Source organism: Zerene cesonia, chromosome 25 (genome assembly GCF_012273895.1).
Source record: "Zerene cesonia ecotype Mississippi chromosome 25, Zerene_cesonia_1.1, whole genome shotgun sequence".
Taxonomy (NCBI): domain Eukaryota; kingdom Metazoa; phylum Arthropoda; class Insecta; order Lepidoptera; family Pieridae; genus Zerene; species Zerene cesonia.
Genome location: NC_052126.1, coordinates 1,268,795 through 1,292,841, shown reverse-complemented (window position 1 = coordinate 1,292,841; position 24,047 = coordinate 1,268,795). Strand labels below are relative to the sequence as shown.

General features: G+C 31.7%; 1 protein-coding gene and 1 long non-coding RNA gene across 2 annotated transcripts in view; both read right to left on the bottom strand.

Moving 5' to 3' along the window:
* Positions 1-24,047, bottom strand: part of LOC119836666 — a 121,244-nt gene that overhangs the window by 44,542 nt on the left and 52,655 nt on the right. Inside the window, exons 19-24 of the mRNA XM_038362059.1 lie at positions 16,764-16,899; positions 14,236-14,349; positions 13,109-13,234; positions 12,588-12,686; positions 12,151-12,333; positions 11,662-11,752 (exon numbers count right to left, since the gene is read on the bottom strand). Coding sequence (XP_038217987.1) covers positions 11,662-11,752; positions 12,151-12,333; positions 12,588-12,686; positions 13,109-13,234; positions 14,236-14,349; positions 16,764-16,899 — 749 coding nt within the window. The remainder of the gene's footprint in view (positions 1-11,661; positions 11,753-12,150; positions 12,334-12,587; positions 12,687-13,108; positions 13,235-14,235; positions 14,350-16,763; positions 16,900-24,047) is intronic.
* On the bottom strand, positions 441-5,917 carry LOC119836667. Its single transcript, XR_005288109.1, has 2 exons — positions 5,722-5,917; positions 441-836 (listed from the first exon to the last, which is right to left on the bottom strand). It is a non-coding gene; the product is annotated as an uncharacterized LOC119836667 (long non-coding RNA).

Here is a 24,047-nt window from a genome sequence, read left to right as displayed (position 1 = left end):
ATCACTGAAAATTTCAAACAACTATCACAGTTCATGTGATACAAACTGTATACTTTTAAGCACAGCATACTGTCAACAACAGACAGACGAACAGACGCACACGAGACGGCAAAGTCTTAGTAATAGGATACCGTTTTACCTTTGGGCAAATTATTTTTAACATGCGTAAATTATTATGAAAGCGATCAAAACTCATCATAGCGAATGACGATGCGCGTTGGACAATTTCTATTTGTATCTCCTAAAGCAATTCCAGAAGTCCACAATTTGGAATTACGCCCGAGCAAATATTTTATTCAGTGATGCAGAATAAATGCAATAATGCGATAAATTGTAAGCCATATGTTACGGATCATATTTTTTCAATAGATTACAATTTTACGGTGACATGTATAAGAGTAAGTATGGAAGATTTATTGTTAGTAGTAGCTTAAAAATAGTTACCAAGTTCAAGTTCAGCTTCAGCGTCTTCAGAGATCGTCTCCATGACACGATCGCATGGCTCTAGGTCGCGCGGGAGCGTCGCTCGCGAGCGGGTCGCCCGCCGCGCGCACTCCGCACACGTATGCAACGTGACGCTTTTAACACTCCTATTCTTAATCACATAAGGTTCATTTCCGATTATCCATCCGTCATTTAGTGCGCCTCACTCATCTATCTTCTTGACGGTTTTAGCACTCCTGTCCTTTATCACATTAGGTGCATTGTCGATTATGCATCCGTCATTCGCCTGTCTTTTGTGTGGATCTTAACACACTTATTCTTTATCACATAAGGTTGATTTTCAATTAGTCATCGGTTTTTTATTTCACTTCACTCGCGTTTACACCTTAAAGCTGCTGATGTAAAGCTCATTTTGCTTATCCATTCTTAATGGAACAAACTTAACACGGATTCTACGTGACGCTTTAAACACTCATATTACAATTGCTTAAGGTTATTTTAAATTTAAAGATTAGATTTTGACGCACTTCACTCTGAAAGCGTATATAACATTATGTCTAACACACTTATGAAGAACTACTTAAGGTCCATTTTAGTATAAATCTATAACATTAACAAAGACACTAGTTCCAATGGAGACAGCTTTAAAAGCTTGAAAAATAATCATTCATAATCTAAATTCCATTGAAATAAGAAACATTTTTGCTTGCCCTTAATCTTCATAACCATAAGTACACGCAAATTTTTAAATTGAAGCTAATGAAAATTCAATTGAGATCACTTTTGTTTCAGTGTAAATAAAGTTACATTAAACAATTGTATGGGATGTTTCAATTTTACTAATTTTAAATATTGGACAATAAATACATTTATATTATTATATTTATATGTTGATACTTTAATATGGTTTATATATTAAGTGAGTTTATGTTAATATTGTAGCAGAAAATGGCTTTTAGTAGTACGTATATGAATTCGTGTCCAAAATTATTCAATATGGAGAGCTTAATAACTGTGATATTGATATTAATATGTGGAGTACCGTCAGCAGAATACGTTTATTACAGCTAGTATATGGAAAAATGATTATTATTTAAATGCTTTACTCTTAGATTACTCATTGAATTTGAAGCCTATTGAATACTTTAAATGAAATGTCAACGAAGAAACATTACACACAAAAAAAAATTATCTTATATTAACTTGATGAATAAACTTGTCATAGTTTTGTTTGATATAATTTAAATGTAAATAATTGTGTCCAAACAAAAAGCATTTGTAGTGTAACATTTACTGACTACACATGTTATCGTGTTGTTGTAAACATGAATGTTAAAAATATTGTGAATATTGTAAACATTATATCTCGAACAAAAACGGCTACTTCATAAAGTTATCTAATAAAAATATCACTGCGCCATATAAAAAAGTTCTCGTTTTAAATAAGCACAAATTGAGATGCTGCGCGTCCACGCTTTTTAAAAGTCAAAGAAAATATTTTGATTAGATCGCAAAGTGAGGTACAAGAATTTCCCTTTGAATAACATACAAATGGGCGGGCGGAGTCATTCTAAAAATATGTATTTTAACAACTTGTGTGTGCGGTTTCGATTTAAATTGCTTCCAGTGTCTGTTTCGCTATTTCGATTGCTTTTATTTCGGTCGGAAAACTTTTTTTTTTTTTTGCTATGTCGTGTAATGTGTAATTACATAACAAATTATTTACTTAAACTTTTCTCAAGGACCACGCTCTATCACATCTATAGTCACATTTTAAGAACCTACTAATGAGGTGATACCCTTTCCTCCCCCACCCCCTCTCTTTAATGTGTGACGTAATTTATGGATGGACCTTAAATGTTTAATGTGTAATTACGTAAAAATATAATGAGTAAGACTTTTAAAGTATCAACGTATCATAGTAAACTAGCTAGCTTTCCAGCCTCGACTTCGCTCGAGTAGTTCGAAACACAACAAATTATTTACTTAAACTTTTCTCAAGAACCACGCTCTATCCATTGGTAAAAAAAGAGTGAAAATGTCACACGTGACTACGTGAAAAACGTCTTAAAATATGACTATATTTTAAGAACCCATTTCAGTGATACCCTATCCTCCCCCTCCCTCTAATGTATTACGTAATATATGGATGATCCTTAAATGTGTATTTTAAAACCTAAACTCATACACTTTTAATTTTCAGCTGGTATTCACCCAAAAAATATAGTGTCGCAAAAATGTATAAACTATTTATATTATTAAAATCATAATATTGTAATTAAATACTAAATGTTCTTTGTACACATTATAATGAAGCATCGCAGTTTAATTACAAATAAAGTTTAGGTTATAATTATTCTACTATGCAATATACACTATATAATTACATTAGACATTAAATGCAATTATATACAGATTATTGAGTATACAATTATTTTTTTCACAGCGCACAAAGCGCAGGGGAATAAACCATTTGTTCATTTTCTCTCTTAAATTGCAATTATGAAGCTGTTCATTGTATATTGAGATAAACGGATACTCATATTGTGACCGGATATTAATTCTGACACATTTGGACTTTGACCCTTTTAATATATTAATTAGAGGCGTAGTAGCTTTTGTTTTTGTTAATTAAAAATGTTATTACTGACAACTTTACAAATAGTACAAATAAAATAAAAAACATAGTAATAAAATTATTGCTGGAGTAATTTTGATGGTTTATTTAACGAATACTTCATTCAATCAAATTAAACAAAAAAAAATATTTTTTAAATGACTTTCTCTGCTGACGGTACATGTAAATGAAGAGAGTCATCAATTAAGCAAGCGGTGTCAACGGTTCTCTACATGTTATATGTCAAAAGCCACGTAGATATATATACATAAATTGACTCTGGAAATGAACTGATTATAGTTTTGATTTAAATAGTCGATAGAACGAAGTAAAGCTTGAATAAGTTTAATTTTTCAGCAAGAAATAGAATTTTGACAAATACATTTTAGTACAATTTTAAGTTCCACTTTATACAAGATTGTGTATCCAGTTATTTTCAACGTTTAATCACTAATCTGGATAGATCAGATAGAATAATGTCTGAGAAGTTGACATACGTCGATAAAGTTTGGGAATTAGGGATTCTGCAGTCTTGAGACTTATTGAGCACTAGCAACTATATGATCTTTAGTTTTACAAGCTAATGTAGCTTTACTATTAGAAGTATTGTCTTGTCTGGAGAAACAAGTCTCAGTCTGATGAATTAGTTCTTTTTGATACAACGAGATGCATCTTTACCGTTCATCATTGAGACATTGCCAACCCGCACTTGGCCAGCGTGGTGGATTATGGCCTGAACCCCCATAGGAGGCCCGTTTCCCAGCAGTGAACATATATGGGCTGACGATGATTGAGACATTGAGGGTGTACTGGAAAATATAGTTCTTATAGAAATATTCCAGTGTCATGTGGCAGTTATGAGGAGAGTTGATTAGCGCAGTATTTTTTTATGACCAATAAAATATAACACGTCACTTTGTACTGTATGATGACCGATATGTAAACTATATTTGTACGTTATGCTTTATACCCGACAAATATTTTATTCATCATCATCAGCCCTTATATGTTCCCACTGCTATACAGGCCTCCTATGAGGGTTTAGGCCATAATTCACCGCTATATTTTATTATTTATTAATATTATAAGTGTAGGAAAGCTTTTCAATCACTGGTATAACGAAAATATGTTAACCTGGAATTGTTTCTTATCTTTAGTTATATAATATGTATAATATGTATGTAAATAATAAGATTCTAGTAAAAAAAAACATATCGTGATTTTTAATTTGTGCGTTTCACTGTCGGGTTGTTGTCTTTACATGTCCTAAATCTCCAAAATGGTTAAACCGCTTTTCACCGGACCAGAATGACACATAGATCAAGTGAAGAGCAATTCAACTTGTGTTTTAGATAAATAACAAAAGTTCAGAGCAATAAATCCTCCCTCAGTGCGGATAAACGTAGAAACCTTAAAAACATTAATCCACAACGAACAAAATTAATTATGAAATGAGTACACGGTAAACGAAGGTTTAATTAAAGTGGAAAATACTGTTTGGTGTTAGTGACACCAAATAAGTGCACTTAAATTTGTAAACGAAAATGAGATCTTTTGTTTATTCTTTTGTGTACAGAAGTGGGGGTTTGCGAGGTTTTATATAAAATTATAATTATTTGTTAAGAACATGCTTCAATTACAGCGTCTAGAATTGTCTGAGTGGGGTGAATTGTTAGAAAATATTTAGCTACAGGGTATTGATAATGGAAATTATTATTCGGAATTTGAGCATTGGTTAGGACCTCGAATCGAAAATTTGGGGGTTCGAGACTGGACGAGCGTGCGAGAAATAAATGTTTTCAATATATTTTCTCATTACATTACTACATGAAGAAAAACATCGTGAGAGGCATGTCGAAGGGTCAAAGGTTCGACGAAATGTGGTATTTGCTAACCCGCACTTGGCCAGCGTGGTGGAATATGGCCTGAACCCTCATAGGTGCCTGTTATCTTGCAGTGGGTACAAATATGGGCGATGATGATGATGATTAGGAAATATATATAAAGCCTGTGGATATTGCTTTTATTACATATTTCTTTGTCAATAATATTTGGACACGTTTTATTTTTAGTTCTACTCCTACTTAAAGTAAGGCATAATATTAAAAAAAAAAATAGTTATTTTCATATTTACGTTTGTAAATTTTTCTTTAACCGTATTGACATAAATGCAAAATTTATTCTACTCTGTTCAGCCGTTGCACTCGAAATATATTTCTACATCTTTTTCACAGATAATATAACACTAGCTATTGAGTACATATTAAGATTTGTCTATGATTAGTTTATAATGTATATTTTTTTTTTTAGATTACTCTGTTTTCCTTGCCAACCAAATTATGAAATTAAATTCATAATCAAAACGCATTAAATTGTAAATTATTTAATTTTCTTAATATAAAAACAGAAGTAAATAGTCTTTCTAACATGTAAGCTACGAAAAAATTCATATATTTTCACACCGAAAATTTCCTTGCAAATTCTAATATATTCTAATATAGCCATAAAACGATAAAAAAAATTACATGAAATATATCTAATATTACCTATTCTACTTTGGTATTACAAGTAGGTACTTGAAATTTCCTTCAAAAACGATTCAAACCTCTACACATTGAAGCGAATAAATGCATAACAATAGAACTTCAATTTGAATGGACCTTTTTCATAGACATCACTCATCCATTAAAATTATCTCACAAACACTGGCCATTACAATTCACTAGTCCCGCCATTATCATAATAAAAAGAAAAACATTATCGGACAGAACTCGTAAATTTAAAATTCAAATTTCGAAAAATCTTCCGCGCGCTCGTCTATAATATACAAACGTCAAAAACAACCACGCACGAGAATTTCCGTCAAGGCACTGAAAATCCGAACACGTGCGCCAGAAAATATTCTCGATCCCAATAATAGAATGCTCCAAGTGGTGAGAAGTTTCCATATTAACGTAGGCTTTAATCCGATGCAGTAAAGTTGAAACTTGTAAACGAACGAAGGAATATAAAACTGTTCTTGACATTGCAATGCAAGTTGAACTCAATTGCACTTGACAATGAGTTGAATACAGAAGTAATTTGAATTAGAAGATTTTGATTAAGAAAATTGGAGTTACTGAAATTCGACGGCGCTTATCAAATGTTTAGCCATGAAAATATCTACTTTTGCCATTAACCGTAATAGAATATAGAAAGTTGTTTTTATGAGAATAGTGAACTCAATGATATTGACTACTAAAAATACGTGAAATGGATTTTTCCACAGAACTTTTCAACATTTAAATTTCAAATTTGTTATTTACTCACGTACTTTGTTTGAATAAGCAATACTTTGTATTGTATGAAACATTTAGCATAATGTTATTTAACGATTTCAAAACACACTTAAACACGTACAAGTGTAAAACTAAGGAAAACTTTGTTGGCATCCATTAATACTTTGTTTTAAAATACGTTTTTCAACATATTATTATTATCAAAACATAACTACTCGCTTACATAATATTCTGAACACTTTTGAATAATCGATGGAATTTTTTATTTTGTCGAAGTAATATAATAAAAAAAGAAATTCTGAGCACATACTGAGCACGAGATTTTAGAAATTTTTTAATTAAAGAGATTGTATAATTTCATAGTTCACATTAGTTCCGAATGTAAATATATTCTTTCAACATCTTTTTTCCAATGAAAAATCATGTATCAATAATAATTAAACGAAATAATAAAGCATAAAAATTATCCAGTAACGAAGAACAAAGAAGTACTATATACATTAAATGTACACGATACGATATGACGTAATTTACATTTCTTCCTTATTTCGTAGAAAGTAATGGATTTTTATATGTATCGATGTGATCCATCTACTCAATATTCCATGACGAGTAGCTAATTTGAAAATATTGTTTGTTAATGAAAATATTTATTACTCATTCACGCGGCCTATTTTAAACACATGCGACAGATTTTATTTTTTACGGCTTTTGGTGTGGCCTATGACGTCACAGCTTCGTAGCAAATACTAATTATTGTCACAAAAAGTGCCCAACCCAATGTTTGGAATGGAACATAAATTGAGGGAATTGATCGTTACGTCTATCGCAAATCGTAATAGAAAGCAAGATTTTGTTATAAAATACATAAGTGCCATATATCATTTAATAGACAAAAGTTTAATAGTAACAAATTTTATGGCGGGAAAATACATAATCCTACTAATAGTATAACACAAAAGTTTGTAGGAATGTTTGGATGCTTGCAAATATTTCACACAAAACTCTGTGTTAGGTTCTGTATAAAATTTGGTACAGATATAGGTTAAAGTCTGGATTAATACATAGGCTAAATTTTAACCGGGTACCACGCGAGTGAAGCCGCAGGTTCGAGCCAGTAAAGAATAATTAAATCTATTGGACTGCGCCAGAGGTTGTCCCTTTGTAGTCCTATGTTACCACCAGATACTAGTGGTATCTATAATAAAATATTATCTGTGCTATAGAAAACAGGGTCTATAACAGCTTGACAGATTTTAATTTAGCTGCCAATTTAGTAATTTTAAATCATAAAAATATGACTGGATACTTATATCGAAATTATAAAAAGTAATTTCTAAATTTTTGGGCTTATCTATGTATCCTTTTTAACCTGTCTGAATAAGCGTTACTAATACTTCAAGAAATTGAGATGCTTTTATTATGTGTTTCGAATTATTCGTTTTATTTGAACTATTAGCAAATAGTCACACTCCACTATACTTATATATGAAAGTAAAAGAAATTTCACATGCTAACTGTTGTATATATATTCATAGATAATATTAAATATACACTATATTTATTTCAGCTCAATATAGAACACAATTTGTAAAAAAAATAAACAACAAACAGTTATAATATATTATGACAACTAAGGAGTGGCGTAAACTGGATTGACCCCTGATAAAGCTCTACTTAAAAATTCCATTATTGTTTATTCCTGTCTGGGATTACTATTTGAGTTTTTGATTGAATAAAAGTTCAAGCCGTCCGTCTCATTTAAATCTGAATCCGATCTATTTTCTATCCATCCCAACGTTACTGAGAAAAATACTTGGTGGGTAATTATATATAGACTGCATCACCTATACAGAAATACAAGCAATCTGTTTACATAATAATTTAATCGTTTTAACGTTTTTACGACATAATAAAAATATCATAGCTACACTGGAGAGCTTCTGATATATGTATGCAAAATCAAGGACGTGGATAGATATTTCCTGGTTCGAAGTGTAGTAAGCTTAATAATATGTTAAATTTGTGAATACTTACTGTTTATTCCTACTCAATAGATAGCCAAAGATCTTAATTTGAGTATATTACTCAAAACATTTTTAAATTTAAGATTAAATTGATTAGAAACATATAGGTGTAATAAGTATTTATAATTAACTACGTAAATACGTTAATTTTATTCATCAAGAAAACATATTTACTCACATTTAAAGACTAAATGCATAAATGAACGTTCCAATTTTATTTATATGTATAATGGTTATATTTAGCGATTTTAATAATAGGCCCAAGTACACTTCCTTGGGGTACACCGAATTAGTCTTGAGAAAACTTGATTAAGATATTCTAGAAATCTCAGAACCGATTAATATCCACAAATCGATACACGGCTGTTGGTTCTGTTCTATTTCTACTGTTGAAGGTCATTCATAATAAACAATGCGAGCAGGTGTTTCCCACAGATTAAATAATATCGTAGATACGGAAAATTATTAAAATTCATTCAGCTGTGAGCACTTCTAATTTTATTGGGAATTAAAAAATACATTATTAATTTGTAAGCTGCATATTTTGTAGATCACATGGAAAAATATAGGAAAAAAACTTATAGGAATGCAAAATCAGCTTCAATCTTATAAAACTAACTTTATATTACAGCTATAATTTTAAAATGAAATATACTAAATAATAAAAATAAAATAAAGTGAAAAGATACATTATTATTGCACAATTCCAATGATTGTTTTAATGGATGATACTACGGACTTCGAGTAATTTTTTAATTATCACTATCCGATATATAACATCTTTATATTTATAGAATACTTATATATTCCCACTGATAAATTATAAGCGTATATAATATAAAACTGAAAAACTCAGAATACAAAATTTAACACATTTCGTAGTGTTATTCTATATTAAAATGACTATGTCTATTTTAAAATGACTTTTTGAGAACTGCTGAAATTTGTTATAACAGAATGTTTCTGTAACACAAACAATGCCCATATTTCACTCTGTTTTTCTTAGCTTTTTGATCGCCTCCTTACTACTGAGGAATCCTGCAATTCTCGGTTAGTACTTACAAAATATATTGGTTTTACAGGACACAAGAGACTGGTCACCACCATGCCAATTGTCCGTAAAATAAAATCGATCAGTGAAACAAATAATATAATGCATCCGCGCTACACCCCACATGGGAGCACGGGACTTCGCTTTTTTATAAACAACTTTATAGCGTAAACTAGAGTCGTCAGATAATGACATAACATCGGATCAACTACGATATCTATAGTGGACATTGTAAGCTTGTAACGACGTTGTCAACTTACGAGATGAAATAAAAATCATGAAAAATTTATGGTTCTGAGCTCAGCGCGACGATATTCAAGGATGGAAGTATTATTTTGATTGTGTTTGTCTCTCAAATGTATAGTGCAATTTTATATAATATTGCTTCGTTGTTTCAAGTATAAATTTTTAAATTCTTTATTGGTATGGTGTAAGATCCGAAATTACTTGATTAAAAATTATATTTTTAATCGGTCTGGCCTCTGAGCTGGTTCAAGAGTATCACGCTATTTATTATCTCCCAAGGTTTTAGATTCTTAGATTTTTTGTAATGTCTATAAATATATTCTAAAATCTAACTTTTTATTGCCATTTTTTTACGATCACTTCAACGAGACGTTATTGAAATCTAAGAGTAGACCGTACTTATTTAAACACGTTTGACTTCATACAAATGCCTGGCGATTAAAGAAACAAGGAAAGAACTGCGAAATTATATAAAGACGATAGATTCTATTTCTGAAACATCCTGTAGAAATATACACCTGTAAATGATCTCGAGTTAAAAATAAATACAGTTATTCACTTGGAATGTTTATAAACATCGTGAATTTCGAATTTATCGTTATTTGATTGATTTTGGTTACCGGATTTTGTAGGCAATTTCGTTTCTAGACGGATCTTAAATAGATCTAAATACAAATTTCAGCTGGTTACCTAATTAAGATGTTTTTATCTATTATTTTTTTATATAAATAAAATTAAAGTATCAATTTATCTTTTTGACAATTTTCCAGTGAACGCATCCTATGTAGCTGACATCGGGACTAACGCTATAATTACAGTGTAATTAGTCTCAAGGTGTGAACAGAGAAATCGTTGACCTTCCATTATTCGTATCTGGGATTTAAGGTAACGTAAACATTTACGAAAAACATTATAGCTTTTGACTTCGGTATTCATACATTCTTCCAAACAATTTTAGATATAAATGTTTCTGATTTGATTGTTTTGTTTTTTTTTTGGTTATAAACAAAATGGGACAATGAGCGAAAAGCCATTATTAAATTCGAATGGAAAAAGTAGTTTTAAATATTCTTATATGTGTACAAAGAACGATTATTGTTTTCGATATCTTACACATAAAATCCAAAAAAGACTTTAGGAAAAAGGTCAAGATAAACTATCCAATAAAACGTATAGTTTCGCAAATTAAATTTTTATAAAATAGGCCGTATTACCCTCATAGGAAGCCTGTGTTCCTACAGCGGGAACAAATAAGGGCTGATGATGATTAAAACACAAAATTCGATCATCACATTGCTATGATTTACATATTGTTTTCACTATAAGTCCTATGGAATATTGTGACCGATTCAAATAAGATTTGAAGCCAGAATCAGAAATGTAATCAGCCATAAAACAATAATAAATCGTTTTGTCTAATAAGCATTTATTATACTGCTGACCTTTTAAATTAATGACTCCATAAGACAAACTAAGGTCATGAAATAATACCATTGTATGAAAATTAATGAACTGTGAAACCGTCAAATATTATATCAGACGATGCTTTTTCTACGTAAAAAACATACGTGAATAATAATTTATTTCCAAATCTCACAATTACTTATTCCATTATCATATTTACAAATATAAGAATGGCTGATTTTCAGGCAATTGCATCAATTTTATTTATACACATCTATAACCAATAACTGGTAATAATTGTGTTCATTCTAGCTTCCGTTGTCCGTGTTTTATCACATTATGTTTGTTTTTTATTCATTTAAAATACTGTAGTTAATATTTTTGTTCATAAGAAATCAGCTGGAACAAAACTAAAATACTCATATTTTTTATTGTTATTTACTTCGGCACTGTTTTAGTTTTTACATTGTTCAAGTTATATTTTATTTCTCTTATCGATTTCATCATTATGCTCAATTACGCACACGTAAACGTAAACGTGTAATAGATAGAAAGAGAAGTTAAATAGAGTGAATAACGTATCTTTCCACTTACTTGTAGTGTAGCCGAAGTCATCTTCTTCCTCTGGGTCAGCTTCCTTCTCTTCTCTGCTGCGCTTGATCGCTCCAGCTGATGCTCGATCGATCTAGAAAGAAATGTTTCTAGAATATTCCATGTTGAGCGTTTAATTTCCAATACAACGTGAATAGCTTTTTATAAGAGATTTGGCTCACATTTTTTCCTTTAACATTTTTTGTGTTAGAAAGTATGTCGAAGTTAAAAATTAGTTATAGTCCAATGACAATATTCAAGAATTTTCCCGGATTAACAGTAAATTTTATGGACCCAAAACATAAAAATTTCTACTCCGGCTTAAGACAGCGAGGCAGATATGAAACTACCTTTCATCTATGAAAAAATGTGTGCGGTGCACCAAAAGAAGTTTTCACTTCAATTATTATGGAATCACTTACATAATAAGATTATCTGTAGTAGAACTAGTAACTAAAACTAATAAGGAACTTATAGTATCTTCCAACTCACTTCAACTCCTTTTTCAGAATAAGTCCTCCCCTGAAGTTCCCTTTCATCTTCCTCATCGCTGCTCTCTTCAGAATCTGAATAAACTTTCTTTGGTTTCGCTTCAGTTTCTTTTTCTTCATCAATGCCGTTTTCAGTTGGTTCTCTTTTCTCTTTGGGTGTGTCTGAATCTGATGTTACGGTTATCTATTGGAAATTGTAAAAAAAACCATGTGTAAAAAAAAAATCCCGAATTCTAATTTCAAAAATAATTTTGATTGGTTTGGTTACGTTTGCCTGCTGGTGAGAAAAACCCGCAATGAACATTCGCAGAGGTAGGGCAGCCGCAAATGCGTTGCCCGCTTTTAAAGGGTAAAGAATAAGGAAATTATTGAAGACGCGAATAAATTAATGTTCTTAGAAGGGTGAGAAAAATGATAAACAACCATCGGAATTCTCACTTTAATATCATGTTGCTGCGGCGCGGGCGGGGCTCGAGTTTTCTTCATAGAAGGTCTTGCAGTAACAACCGGCGGCGATGAGTCTGACGAATCCGTATTCTTTGGACAAGAAGTCAACGAATTATTTATTTATTAAATTAAAATAATGTACATAATTCTCTTCTACATATAAATGTCACCGACGTCACCAGTAAGAAGGTACTAATCCCGATTTTTAAATATAATAATTGCTCACAAAAATCGATATCACCTTCAAATTGTCAGACTAGACCAAATTTTAATGGGAATACACGAGAAGCATCAGAATTCAAATCAAAAGTACCAAGCATTTCCTATATATATCTAAGACTGAACAGACGCCCTGATTAAAAGTGACAGGGAGCCGCTGGACTCAGGCCGCTGGTCGTTTTAGAAATCTTTGGGAGACAGTGGACATTCTAAGCTGGAATGACGGCGATATATCTACTACCCGATCCATTCATATTTGGACAGACGTAAATGGTATTCTAACGATTACTTACCCATGTCATCAAGCTCTGTACAGTGAGTGTTACTATGCTTCCAGCTGCCTTTATTAACTGCACAGCTCTTTCATGTTGAGCAGTCCGCACACACACACCATCAACCTCCAATATTCTATCACCAGCCTAATAAATAAAGAAAAATATTTTGCTCAAATATACCATAAACACAAACAAACTATGGTCCTGCATTTGAAAATAACGTGTGTTAAGGAAACCGATGCGCTTGTATTGCAGAGTTATAGTTCAGAAACATTAAATGTTGCATAAGGGGTATTCCCCTATTGAAAATAACTACATAATTTCAACAATCAAAGATATTTAATGGGACCCGTTTATTGTCTTTATCTAATCCCTGGAGAACATGTTGTCTGATTCTCGGGGAAGTGAAAAATACAAATTATGCATTAAAAAAATTATTTGTTTTCAATTAAAAAACGGTAAATTGAAATTATTGTTATAATATTATTGTGTTATAGTACAAACAAAGCTAAAAAAGTGATATACCATGTTACGTATCAAAAAACATTAAAATACATATGTAGAAGACTCGTGGAGACTGTTACATTATTTGTCATGTACCACGGTGGTATAAGATCGTAAGAGTTGAATTATGAATGAATAGAATCGAACCAATTCAATCATAAATTGGATAACACAAGCACACGGTTCGTCACGTGGTTATTTGTGTATGTCCACAATATCTTTACAATACGTATATATTATGAGAAAGAACATATCAACACTACCTTACAACATCGGCTTTGCTCACATACATTACATGTTTTTTTATATTTTTATCTATTATGGATACACATAAATGTATCTTTAACAAATTAGATATTTGAACCTCAGTTTAAAGATTTTGTATCTGGGACTGACATAGTCAATGTTGACTTGAATTCCTTAATAAATAAATAGTAAAACAATATTTTATGCGGATTATGTGAAATGCATATATTTATTTGTTCATACGTACAAAGTAAAAAGAGATGGGTAGAGATAATAAATATACTCTTTGCATTTGAAATAGGAACATTATATCCATATATCATTTAAGACTACAAAAAAATCCATACGAAGGTTATATAAATTATATTAATAAATTAATTAAAACCACTACTTACTCGTAAGTCTCCGCACCTCCCCGCTGGACTGTCAGGCACCACATTCTTGATGAAGATGCCGAAGATTCCTTTATCGTTACCGTTTGCATCTTCACGACCGGATATTATATCCACCTGTAATTTTCATAACTGTATAAATCGTATCATTTTAACATCATTAAAGTTTACATTCTTAAACAACTATATTTACATAATACATACACTGCAATATATTCGCATTATATTCTGACAAAAAAGAATGCGTTAATTTGCACAAAATATTCCAAAACAGCATTATTTGTCGACAGACTACAATCACAGTTATCTAGCTCGTGATATTATAATCTTACAGCGTTTATAATATAGGGTAAGATATACAGAAATGGGATGGATGATGGATAGATGGATATAACATAGGAATTTGTGAAGTATGCTGCTGCTTATATGTAGTATAATTGAATGTCAATATGAATTGATGATAACATTCAGCAATAAGTTTTTCAATGGCAGATTTAATTTGCATTGTCATCAGATCTCTTTAAAGACGCAATTTCAAAAAAGTCCAAAGGCCCATATCCTTTTCCTTCCCCTTCCCAGTCCGTTCCTTTATTCTTTTATCCTAATCCTTTCTTAATCCCTTCCCAATTGAAAGTCGGCAATCCATTTGTAGAGGCGTAAGGTCGATTGCAGACCATGGGCGACCATGACAAATGTCCAGGGGCGGTGGTAGCGCTTACCATCAGGCGTCCCACCGGCTCCATTGCCGACTGTGACATAAAAAAAAAAAAAAGAAGTACCTGGATTAGTCATGATAAAGTCATTTAAACAATTCAATTATTGATCACATACTATTTGACATTATGTCCTCCTGGTTGGTATTGTGACTGTAGAACTGAGGGGTCCTGGGTTGAGAACATCCCACTAAGGGACACGGGACTTCCCTTTTTATCATAAATAATCAAAATAGAACCAAATTGTATCCTAAGCGTTTATTTTAACCCGAGTTTCCAGGCCTTATTTATGTCTAAGACATTTATTTATGTATCAACCTAAAGGCAACATCAGTATTAAGACAAGATAAATGTGAAGAAGATGCTCCGATGTGCCTGACGTTTTAAAAGGGATCTCGAAATATTTTACAAGTCATCTTTTCTGGATAACATCAATCTTATAGAATATCGACGTACATTTAAATTGTATTCACGAAAATTTGTTTGTTTACTTTACTGTCGGCTAATGAATTGTTTTAAAGATTTAGTATCTGTGGATATAGTGATCTGACACAAAACCCTCATAGGAGGCCTGTGTCCCAGAAGTGGGAACATATATAGGCTGATGATGACGATCTGACGAAGCTTAGATATAACCATCAGACATTTTTGTAAGTGAACTTTATTTAAATATCACAATTCGCTTATTTTTGGAATATTGATGAATCTCCACAGCTAATCGAACCAAGATACCTCCTTGTCCCTATAACTCTAATAATCAATATAAGTATAGTATTATGGTATCTGTGGTATAACTAACATAAATAGTTTTAGGTCATACGAACGCGCAGATTCTCAGCAAAATATCAAAGAGGAGTCTCCACCCAAGTTTATGTCTCATAACTTTACGCCCATAAATCTTCCCATATCCTTACCAAGTTTGTTTTTCTGAACGTAAATATGTCGTAAATAATCTTGGCTAACGATGCCAAAATGATTTTCGATATAAGGCCATCCGTATGCGGTTGTTCCGCTTGGCATTACAAATTTGATCGTGCAAATATATAAGTACCAGCTGCGCCCTGCGGTTTCACCCGCGTAAGCCCGTATCCCGTAGGAATATCGGGATAAAAAGTTGCCTATATGTTATTCCAGTTGTCCAGCTGTCTACGTACCAAATTTCATTGCAATCAGTTCAGTAGTCTTTGCGTGAAAGAGCAACAAACACACACACATCCTTACAAACTTTCGCATTTATAATATTAGTAGAATAGGACAGTGGTTTGATATTAAAACTAAATCGCCTCGTTATTGTTGCAATTTGTCAAATTATGTCCTCACCAATATAACTTAAATGGCATCACACGGAACCAGCTTTCAAATAAAAGTTGAAAAATCGAAATCGATTCACCCAGTCGAAAGCTCTAAGATAACAAACATTAAAACGTTGGTTGAAGAGAAGGACTGGTCCAATAATAAGAAGAATTAACAAGGAATAGTAATATATAGGTACTCGCTTCATGCTTAAATGATGTAATTTAATACAAAAATTATATTAAATTACATCATTTATTTTTCTCTATTTTAGAGCTATAATAAAGAAGACATGAAAGCAAATATAGATATCGTAGATTAAATATAAAAATCCTTTTCACACTAAAAACTCAATCTTTTTATACTAGCATTTTCCTTACTAAGAACGCCAACCATTAGCATGACCCCGGGGTCTCAATTGAACATAACGCAGTCCCAGCGTTGCTCCGTAAGGACCCTTAGATACGTAACTCCGACATAGTCATATTTGGTACGAAGCTGAAAATATATAAACATTTTTCTTACCTTCCCACCAACAATGCTGACCCCCAGCGGGGCCCCGGGGCCTCTCTTGAGTGTGACGCGCCGCGGGGGACCCCAGCGTTGCGCGGACGAGTCCCTTCGGTCGGGTGACACCGTCACTGTCATGTTTGGTACGAAGCTGAAAATATACTTCTATTAAAACGTGTTTTCTGATGTTCTAGAATAAATTTGGACATAACAAGGGAGTGAAGGAATCACCTGGGGTGAGGTGTATGGAAATATATGTCAATTATGGTAGTGTAAGCTGGTTAATGAGGACACCTCAGTTGGACATTAGATATAAGAGACTTTCGGTAATTTCTAATGAAATCATTATTTTAAACAAAATTTTAACCGCTATCAAGTAATCAGAACTAGATAAATAGGGGACACGGGAGGTACCAGTTTTCAAATAATCGATGAATTATTAAAATCTACTCATCCAGTAGAGTTCTGAGGAAACTAAACCAAAAGATACAGAATAATTGATCGCCCCCTCGTTTTTTCAGTAAGTTGAAATAATTTTATATGATTCGCAAGAATCACAAATTCTCATATATTCTGACCCAAATATCTCATTCGTAGGATATTATAGGTCACAATCGACACTTATTGTCGCATATAAAATGAGGTTCTACAAAAATGGATCAAATTGAATCCGCGAAACTTATTCAGAGTATTCATTCAACCTTCCTGGATTACTACAATAGCGTACAATGACATGCAAAAATCATTTTCGCATTAAAAAGTGATTTTGGCAATATTTTATTAGTATCAAAGCTAATTGTATTTGTTAAAGCTTATTGTTATATGTTGTTATTGTGTTCTTAAGGGTGTTTATCCATTGTTAAAATTTTGCAGTTTATAGTTTGTCAATTTGTTATAATTATTTAATTATGCCTCACAAGATTTGACTGATTATCTCAAAATCGCATGGTAATATTTCAATTTTTGTTTCATTACTTATTAAAAAGTTATTTTTTCAACAATTTATATATGTTATATATGTGTCCTTTTTCTTGACAAATAAAGAAATAGTTCCATTCACTGACACGGTTTATAAAAATAACATATTTTTAAGATATATAAATTAAAAACTTTTTAACGGATTTTAAACGCGATTTATTCATTATATTTTACCGTAATTTATAAATTACATTATTTTAATTTCTCATTGTATAATACTCGCGTAAAATCAAACGCAAGAAAATACAATATTTTTAAGATATGAAAAGAAAACAATATATAATTAAATACATAAACCCTTTCTCCACAACTGTACAGGATGCAATAGTTCAATCACATAACACGACATGGCCGGTTGCGCACGCTCATGCCGCATGTTGTTATTTACTCAATTATTATTTTTTTAATAAACACACATTCTTTAACAGAGTGAATTTATTTTTTAACTAGCTGCGCCCCGCGGTTTCACCCGCCTTTATATTATTCCAGTTGTCCAGCTACCTACTTACAAAATTTCATTACAATCGATTTTGTAGTTTTTGCGTGAAAGAGCAACAAACACACACACATCCTTACAAACTTTATCCCGATATTCCTCCGGACTTACGCGGGTGAAACCGCGGTGTGCAGCTAGTAAGTCAATAAAAGCCTGTTACAAACAGGTTAATAGACTATTAGGGACAAATGTCCGGCTTCGCCTGTTTATAAAAAAGAAAACAAAAGAATTATACGGATTTTCTAAAAAAGATGCGTTGCAAATTGCAATTCTATTGTTCACGTATTGATTAATGTTAAGTTATTTTCTTATCGATTGATTTAGTGACACATTTGTTATCCTGTTGACGTGACAACGTCTTAAATTAGGTTGCGGCTCGGAGTCACTCATGAAAAAGTGTAACGCCCGGTAACGTTACGATGAGTCACCGAACTATGATCGGTCCGCCGCGCGCGCAGCACTAGAGAATTAGGCGCATTGAATCGGCGCGTGCTTGTGTCTCTGTCTCTGTCTTTCTCGAGCGTTCTTGGCGTTGGAAAAAAAGACGTTGTCACGTAAAATCTTCGCCCGTAAAACCGACTTTACAGGCAAACATTTTTTTTAGTTTATTTATAAACTCTGTTCGTGTGTGAAACGATTATCGCGACACAGATTAAATATATTATTTGTTATCTGTGGTTGTAAACATATAGTCGCGCTTTACTTTTTCTGCCTTTCAATATGGCTGTCGATGGTGAAAGATTATACGATGTGAACTAATATGTAACTGCGTTTTAACTCTCTGCCCAACAAATTCTATATTAAAAGCTAAAACCAATATATATATAACTATTAATTAGTTTATGCACAAAAACGTATTTCATACCAATATTTAGTTTATGTTTTTGTTTGATTATTTATGTTTGTTGCAAAAGAGTGTAAATGCTGAATAATTTGTGAATTTCGCATCAAATGGTCCGTTTGGTGTGAAAATATAAAATATTAATTATAATATTTTTCGTATTAATTACAACACGCAATTACTCCAAACATATTTGAGTCTAATAACTGGATATAAATTCACATAAATATAGAATAGAATCATTATTATATATTAATGTGTCTATTAAATATACAACAAAGAGATTCTTTTCATTTATATGTATCGATTTAAATATCTTCATCAAATAAAAAACCTAATGATATAATGCTAAGAATTTCCTGGTTTGTTTGCGCTCACAACTGGTACTATACCGATTTCAAAATCTCTTTCACCGTTACCCCCTAATATTATAGGCTATAGGCACTACAAGCAAAACCGGAGTGGACCACTAGTATATATACACAAGTAACGTTTCTCGGTTGAGGCAAAACGAGAGGTATTAGTGCGCTCGGCTAAGTGGATAATGTTCATCAGCTTGATGCTTCCATGAATCTGATCTCACATTTCATACTAAATAGATACCTTTAATTTGCTTTCGGACTCGTTCATTCAATGAAAAATTAGTTAAAAGGCGACAAATATTGTTTCTTTATTGACCCGGTTGGGACAATTTCGTAACGTAGTATGGTGAGTGATGTTAGACATACTATATATAGAGTACTAGCTGCGCTCTACGGTTTCACCCGCGTAAGTCCGTATCCCGTGAGAACATCGGGATAAAAATTGCTTATGTGTTATTCCAGTTGTACCAAATTTCATTGCAATCGGTTCAGGAGTTTTTGCGTGAAAGAGCAACAAACACACACACATCCTTAGAAACTTTCGGATTTATAATATTAATAGGTATTTCAAATTTGTTTGGATTTGCTAAAGCTCTCGAAATCATAACAAATTCTTATCATGCAAACAATGTATATAATGTAGTCAATATTCCAAATACCTGCATCCAATTATATTTGAAACATAGAAAATATTAACGGTAAGCTACTTTCTACACAACACTCCCAGAAACAAACTCCAACAAACAATCCAAGTGCCAATTACACTGAACATATAACCAAAAACATACAATTCAATCTAGGACCAATTTCATTTTTTATTATTTGTGAAATCTTCTTTGGTTAAGAAGCTTATCTATACCAATATAATATAGCTGAAGGGTTTGTTTATTAGTTTGAACGCACTTATCTCAGGAACTACTGATTCGATTTGATAAATTATTTCAGTGTTAGATTTTTTATTGAGGAAAGCATCGAATATATGAGTCATAATTCATAAATCAACAACAGGACAATTGTAACTGGTCAGCCAATAAAGTTTAATTCTGTTCTGTACCTACTTATTATGTATATAGACAAAGGTAATTGGAAAAGAGTAGCTGCCGAATTACTTTCTTGATGAATCATGTTTGTAGAAGCGACCTTCCGGCAGTTTAAATTATATAATAATATCGTTTCAAAAAACTAAAAACAAGCTTCAATAATAGAATCAACTAAAGTGCCTTACTTGCCATTGTATATAATACCTATAAGTAAGGAAATTATTTAATCGTATCGATCCTAATCAGGATACTATGATAGACTCATGAAATTATTGTATTGTCACAGATCCTTGACAAGCGTACAAGGTATAAATAAAAATCTATCCGTTGAAATTGGATCAAAATCAGGTCTAAAGAGGTTGGTTACATACAATCATACCGCGTCACCCGTATGTTTATACGGGTGACGCTAATAAAAGTATGTTAAAAAACTATTTATAAAATGTTGTAAAAGTATAGATATAAAAATCAGTTTGAGTTTACAAGCCTTGTTATTGCAATTGCAAGAAACAGCTGTCTCTATAGAAAATTGATCGATACACACATATAAACGTTATTTTTTTGTCCGCAGATTAAATTGAATATAATCAAAATTACATAAACGGTTATAATATATAAATAGGTTTAGGTCCATAAATAAAGATAAGTAAAAATCAATGTGTAAAGCCCATTAGAAGGGCTTCGTTGTAATGCGATCACACAAATTCTTACAGACGATGTTACATATTCTTCGAATAGCTTATTCTTAGAACGATTTTCTATTTTATATAAGTAATAATTTATATTTCGACCGTCTCCTTTTCATTCCAAATTATTCAATAATGTCGTATTGGCACGAATATAAGTAAACATAGTTAACTCAATTTATACTAAATTGTTTTTCTTCCTTTTATACTGAGTATTCGAAAGTAAATTATTAAATCCGAGTAATTATAATCAGGATAAAAATACAAATTTATGACACTATTGTACAGTCACTGATCCTTAATATTTGTACAAAGTTTGAATTAATTCTGACCATTTAAAGTGGGTCAAATTCGGGTCTAAAGGAATCAGTTACATACAAAACATACAGATTATGCTAATAAAATGCTAGTCAAAAATGTTTCAAATAAAAATTCGAAACTGAAACAGTTTTTTTTATGTATTTATCATATTCATATTTAATATCAATTAATATTTGTTGACTATAAAAGTGTTTTTTTGTTATGTTTAAGCAAAATCATTTAAAAATATATATCATGCTACTTTTTACATTCAAAGTTGTAATGCATCACAGATCAAACTAAAATTTTCGTTTTTCTAGTGAGGTTAAAGTTCTTAAATTAAGTTTAGGTTTAACGTTCAAATATATAAATAACCAATTCGAGCTTTAAGTATATTAGCATAGAAATGAAATTTCATCGTGATGAATGAAATCATCGGACCCTTTATACAAATTTAGAAAACGTTAGAAAGACTAAACTCATGGACAAATACGAAATATCGCATCTTCTTCGATTGACCTTTTGTCCCTGGCGAATATTGTAGTCTATACTTTAGACTAAGTTTCTAAAAATCTAAAAAATATATCATTATTTATTTATACTACAATTTCGTATTGATTTCTTTGAATGTACAATTAATATTTTATAATGAAAATTGCTATTGTTCACTTATTAAAATAACAATTTACCGCTAACTTGTTCTATCTAGAAGCTACATACAACATCCAAACATCCAAATCACTTATACATAAAACCATATAAATTAACAACAAAAATCAATCACACCGTAAAACTTACCGTATTTTCTATCGAACGAACACAACACTACATTGCAATTGAATGTCGGAATTCAGGAATAACCAAATTTTGTCGACAATTTGGATCTCAACGTGGAAATGGCGCGAGATGTCAATACGTAATGAAACATTGAGGTCGGCTAACCATAATTCAATTATCTGCATTAGCAATTTTCTTCTAGTGATGCGCGCTCGTGACGTATAATCGATAGTTTTATGTGCCGTTTACGATGGGGGAAGCGTCTTGTTCAATGTAATTTAAAATGTATGCGCTATTATAAAGTTTAATTTAAGATCACTGTAAAAAACTCGGATAATAGCGAACCTTTCTTTGTTTTCCGTTTAAATATCAGATTTATTAAGATTTCGTCGTAAAAATCAATCAATTGAATAACTAAAAATCGGTTTCATATATACTTCATTTTGTCATTAAATTAAGAATGTTTATATAAAATTCATGAATAAAAATCGTTTGTAATAAATACTTTAAGCTAATTAGCTTTTTTAAAATATATAAATTAGTAGATGAAGATATACCAAAATACATATCGAGAAATATCTCGAACATCACTAGCAATAATATTAAGCTGCCCAAATCTCTAGAGGCCATTTTGTCGATATATTAGCGTATAAATGCATATGATTTATTATTATATGAATTTCGAGTGAAAAATTAAAATATTAATAAATTTCACCGTGAATATTAATGTAACTCATTATTAGTACCTACTCAAAAGAAAGAAGTAATGATTTAATTTTTAGTTTTATAGCATTGAAATGCTTTATAAATGAGAAATTTTGAAAGAATAGAAAAAACTTGATCACGAGGCGGGATGCGAACCTGCGTTTTGCCAAATCCCGCCTCGTGATCCAGTTTTATCTATTCTTTCAAAATTTCTCAAGAAGTAATGATGTTTTTTTATAGCCTTTAAATTGCATATTTTCGGAGGGAAAGTGAGTCTAGTATTACAAATATTAGCAACTAGACGCTTGTCCCGGATATCATGGTTCCTGTTTTATCCCAGGGGAGCATTTATTCGGGATAAAAAGTATCCTATCACCAAAGTCAGCTCTGTCTCTATACTAAATTTTTGTAGCTTCAGCATGATTAACGGACAAGCATCCAAACAAACGAACATTCAAATTTAACATTCATCATAATTAGCGTAGTTATTATAACAATAAGGAACAAATTTCGATAGATAGCTAATCATAGGCTGACTAAATTTTTCGTCATTAAGCATATGCTTTAGCACGGATGACGTAAGATCATTTTCTATAACGCCAATATATAATGCTATTCAAACTCCTTTGAAAAAACCCGCGAAAGTTCTCCAACTTTCGCGGGTTTTTTTCTTTCTTTAATCTATGTAGGTGCCTACTTGGAAATAAATTTCGAATCTAACTGAAGCAATGTGGGTGATGCGTGCACACACAGTACAGGCTGTTAAACGTTCTAAAAGTCTACAGACTATATTATTATTTATACTAGTAGTATAAAACTTGTTTTTATTTTTGTTTCTGTGTTTGAACCTGCTTATGTCAGGAACTATTCGACGGAATTAAAAAATATTTCACCGTTGTATGCGAACCCTTAAAAATTAGTGTGAGTGAGTACTTGAGTGGCTATAAATATAAGTAGGTACCACGGGTGAATCCGGGGCGGACCGCTAGTCTATAATATAACTAGTTTGAAATATCAAATCGTACATAATAATTGCGAATTAAATTTTGTCCTAAGCAGCTTATCATTCACAATAGTACGCGGGAATTATATAAAATGTCCCTATTTATAACTC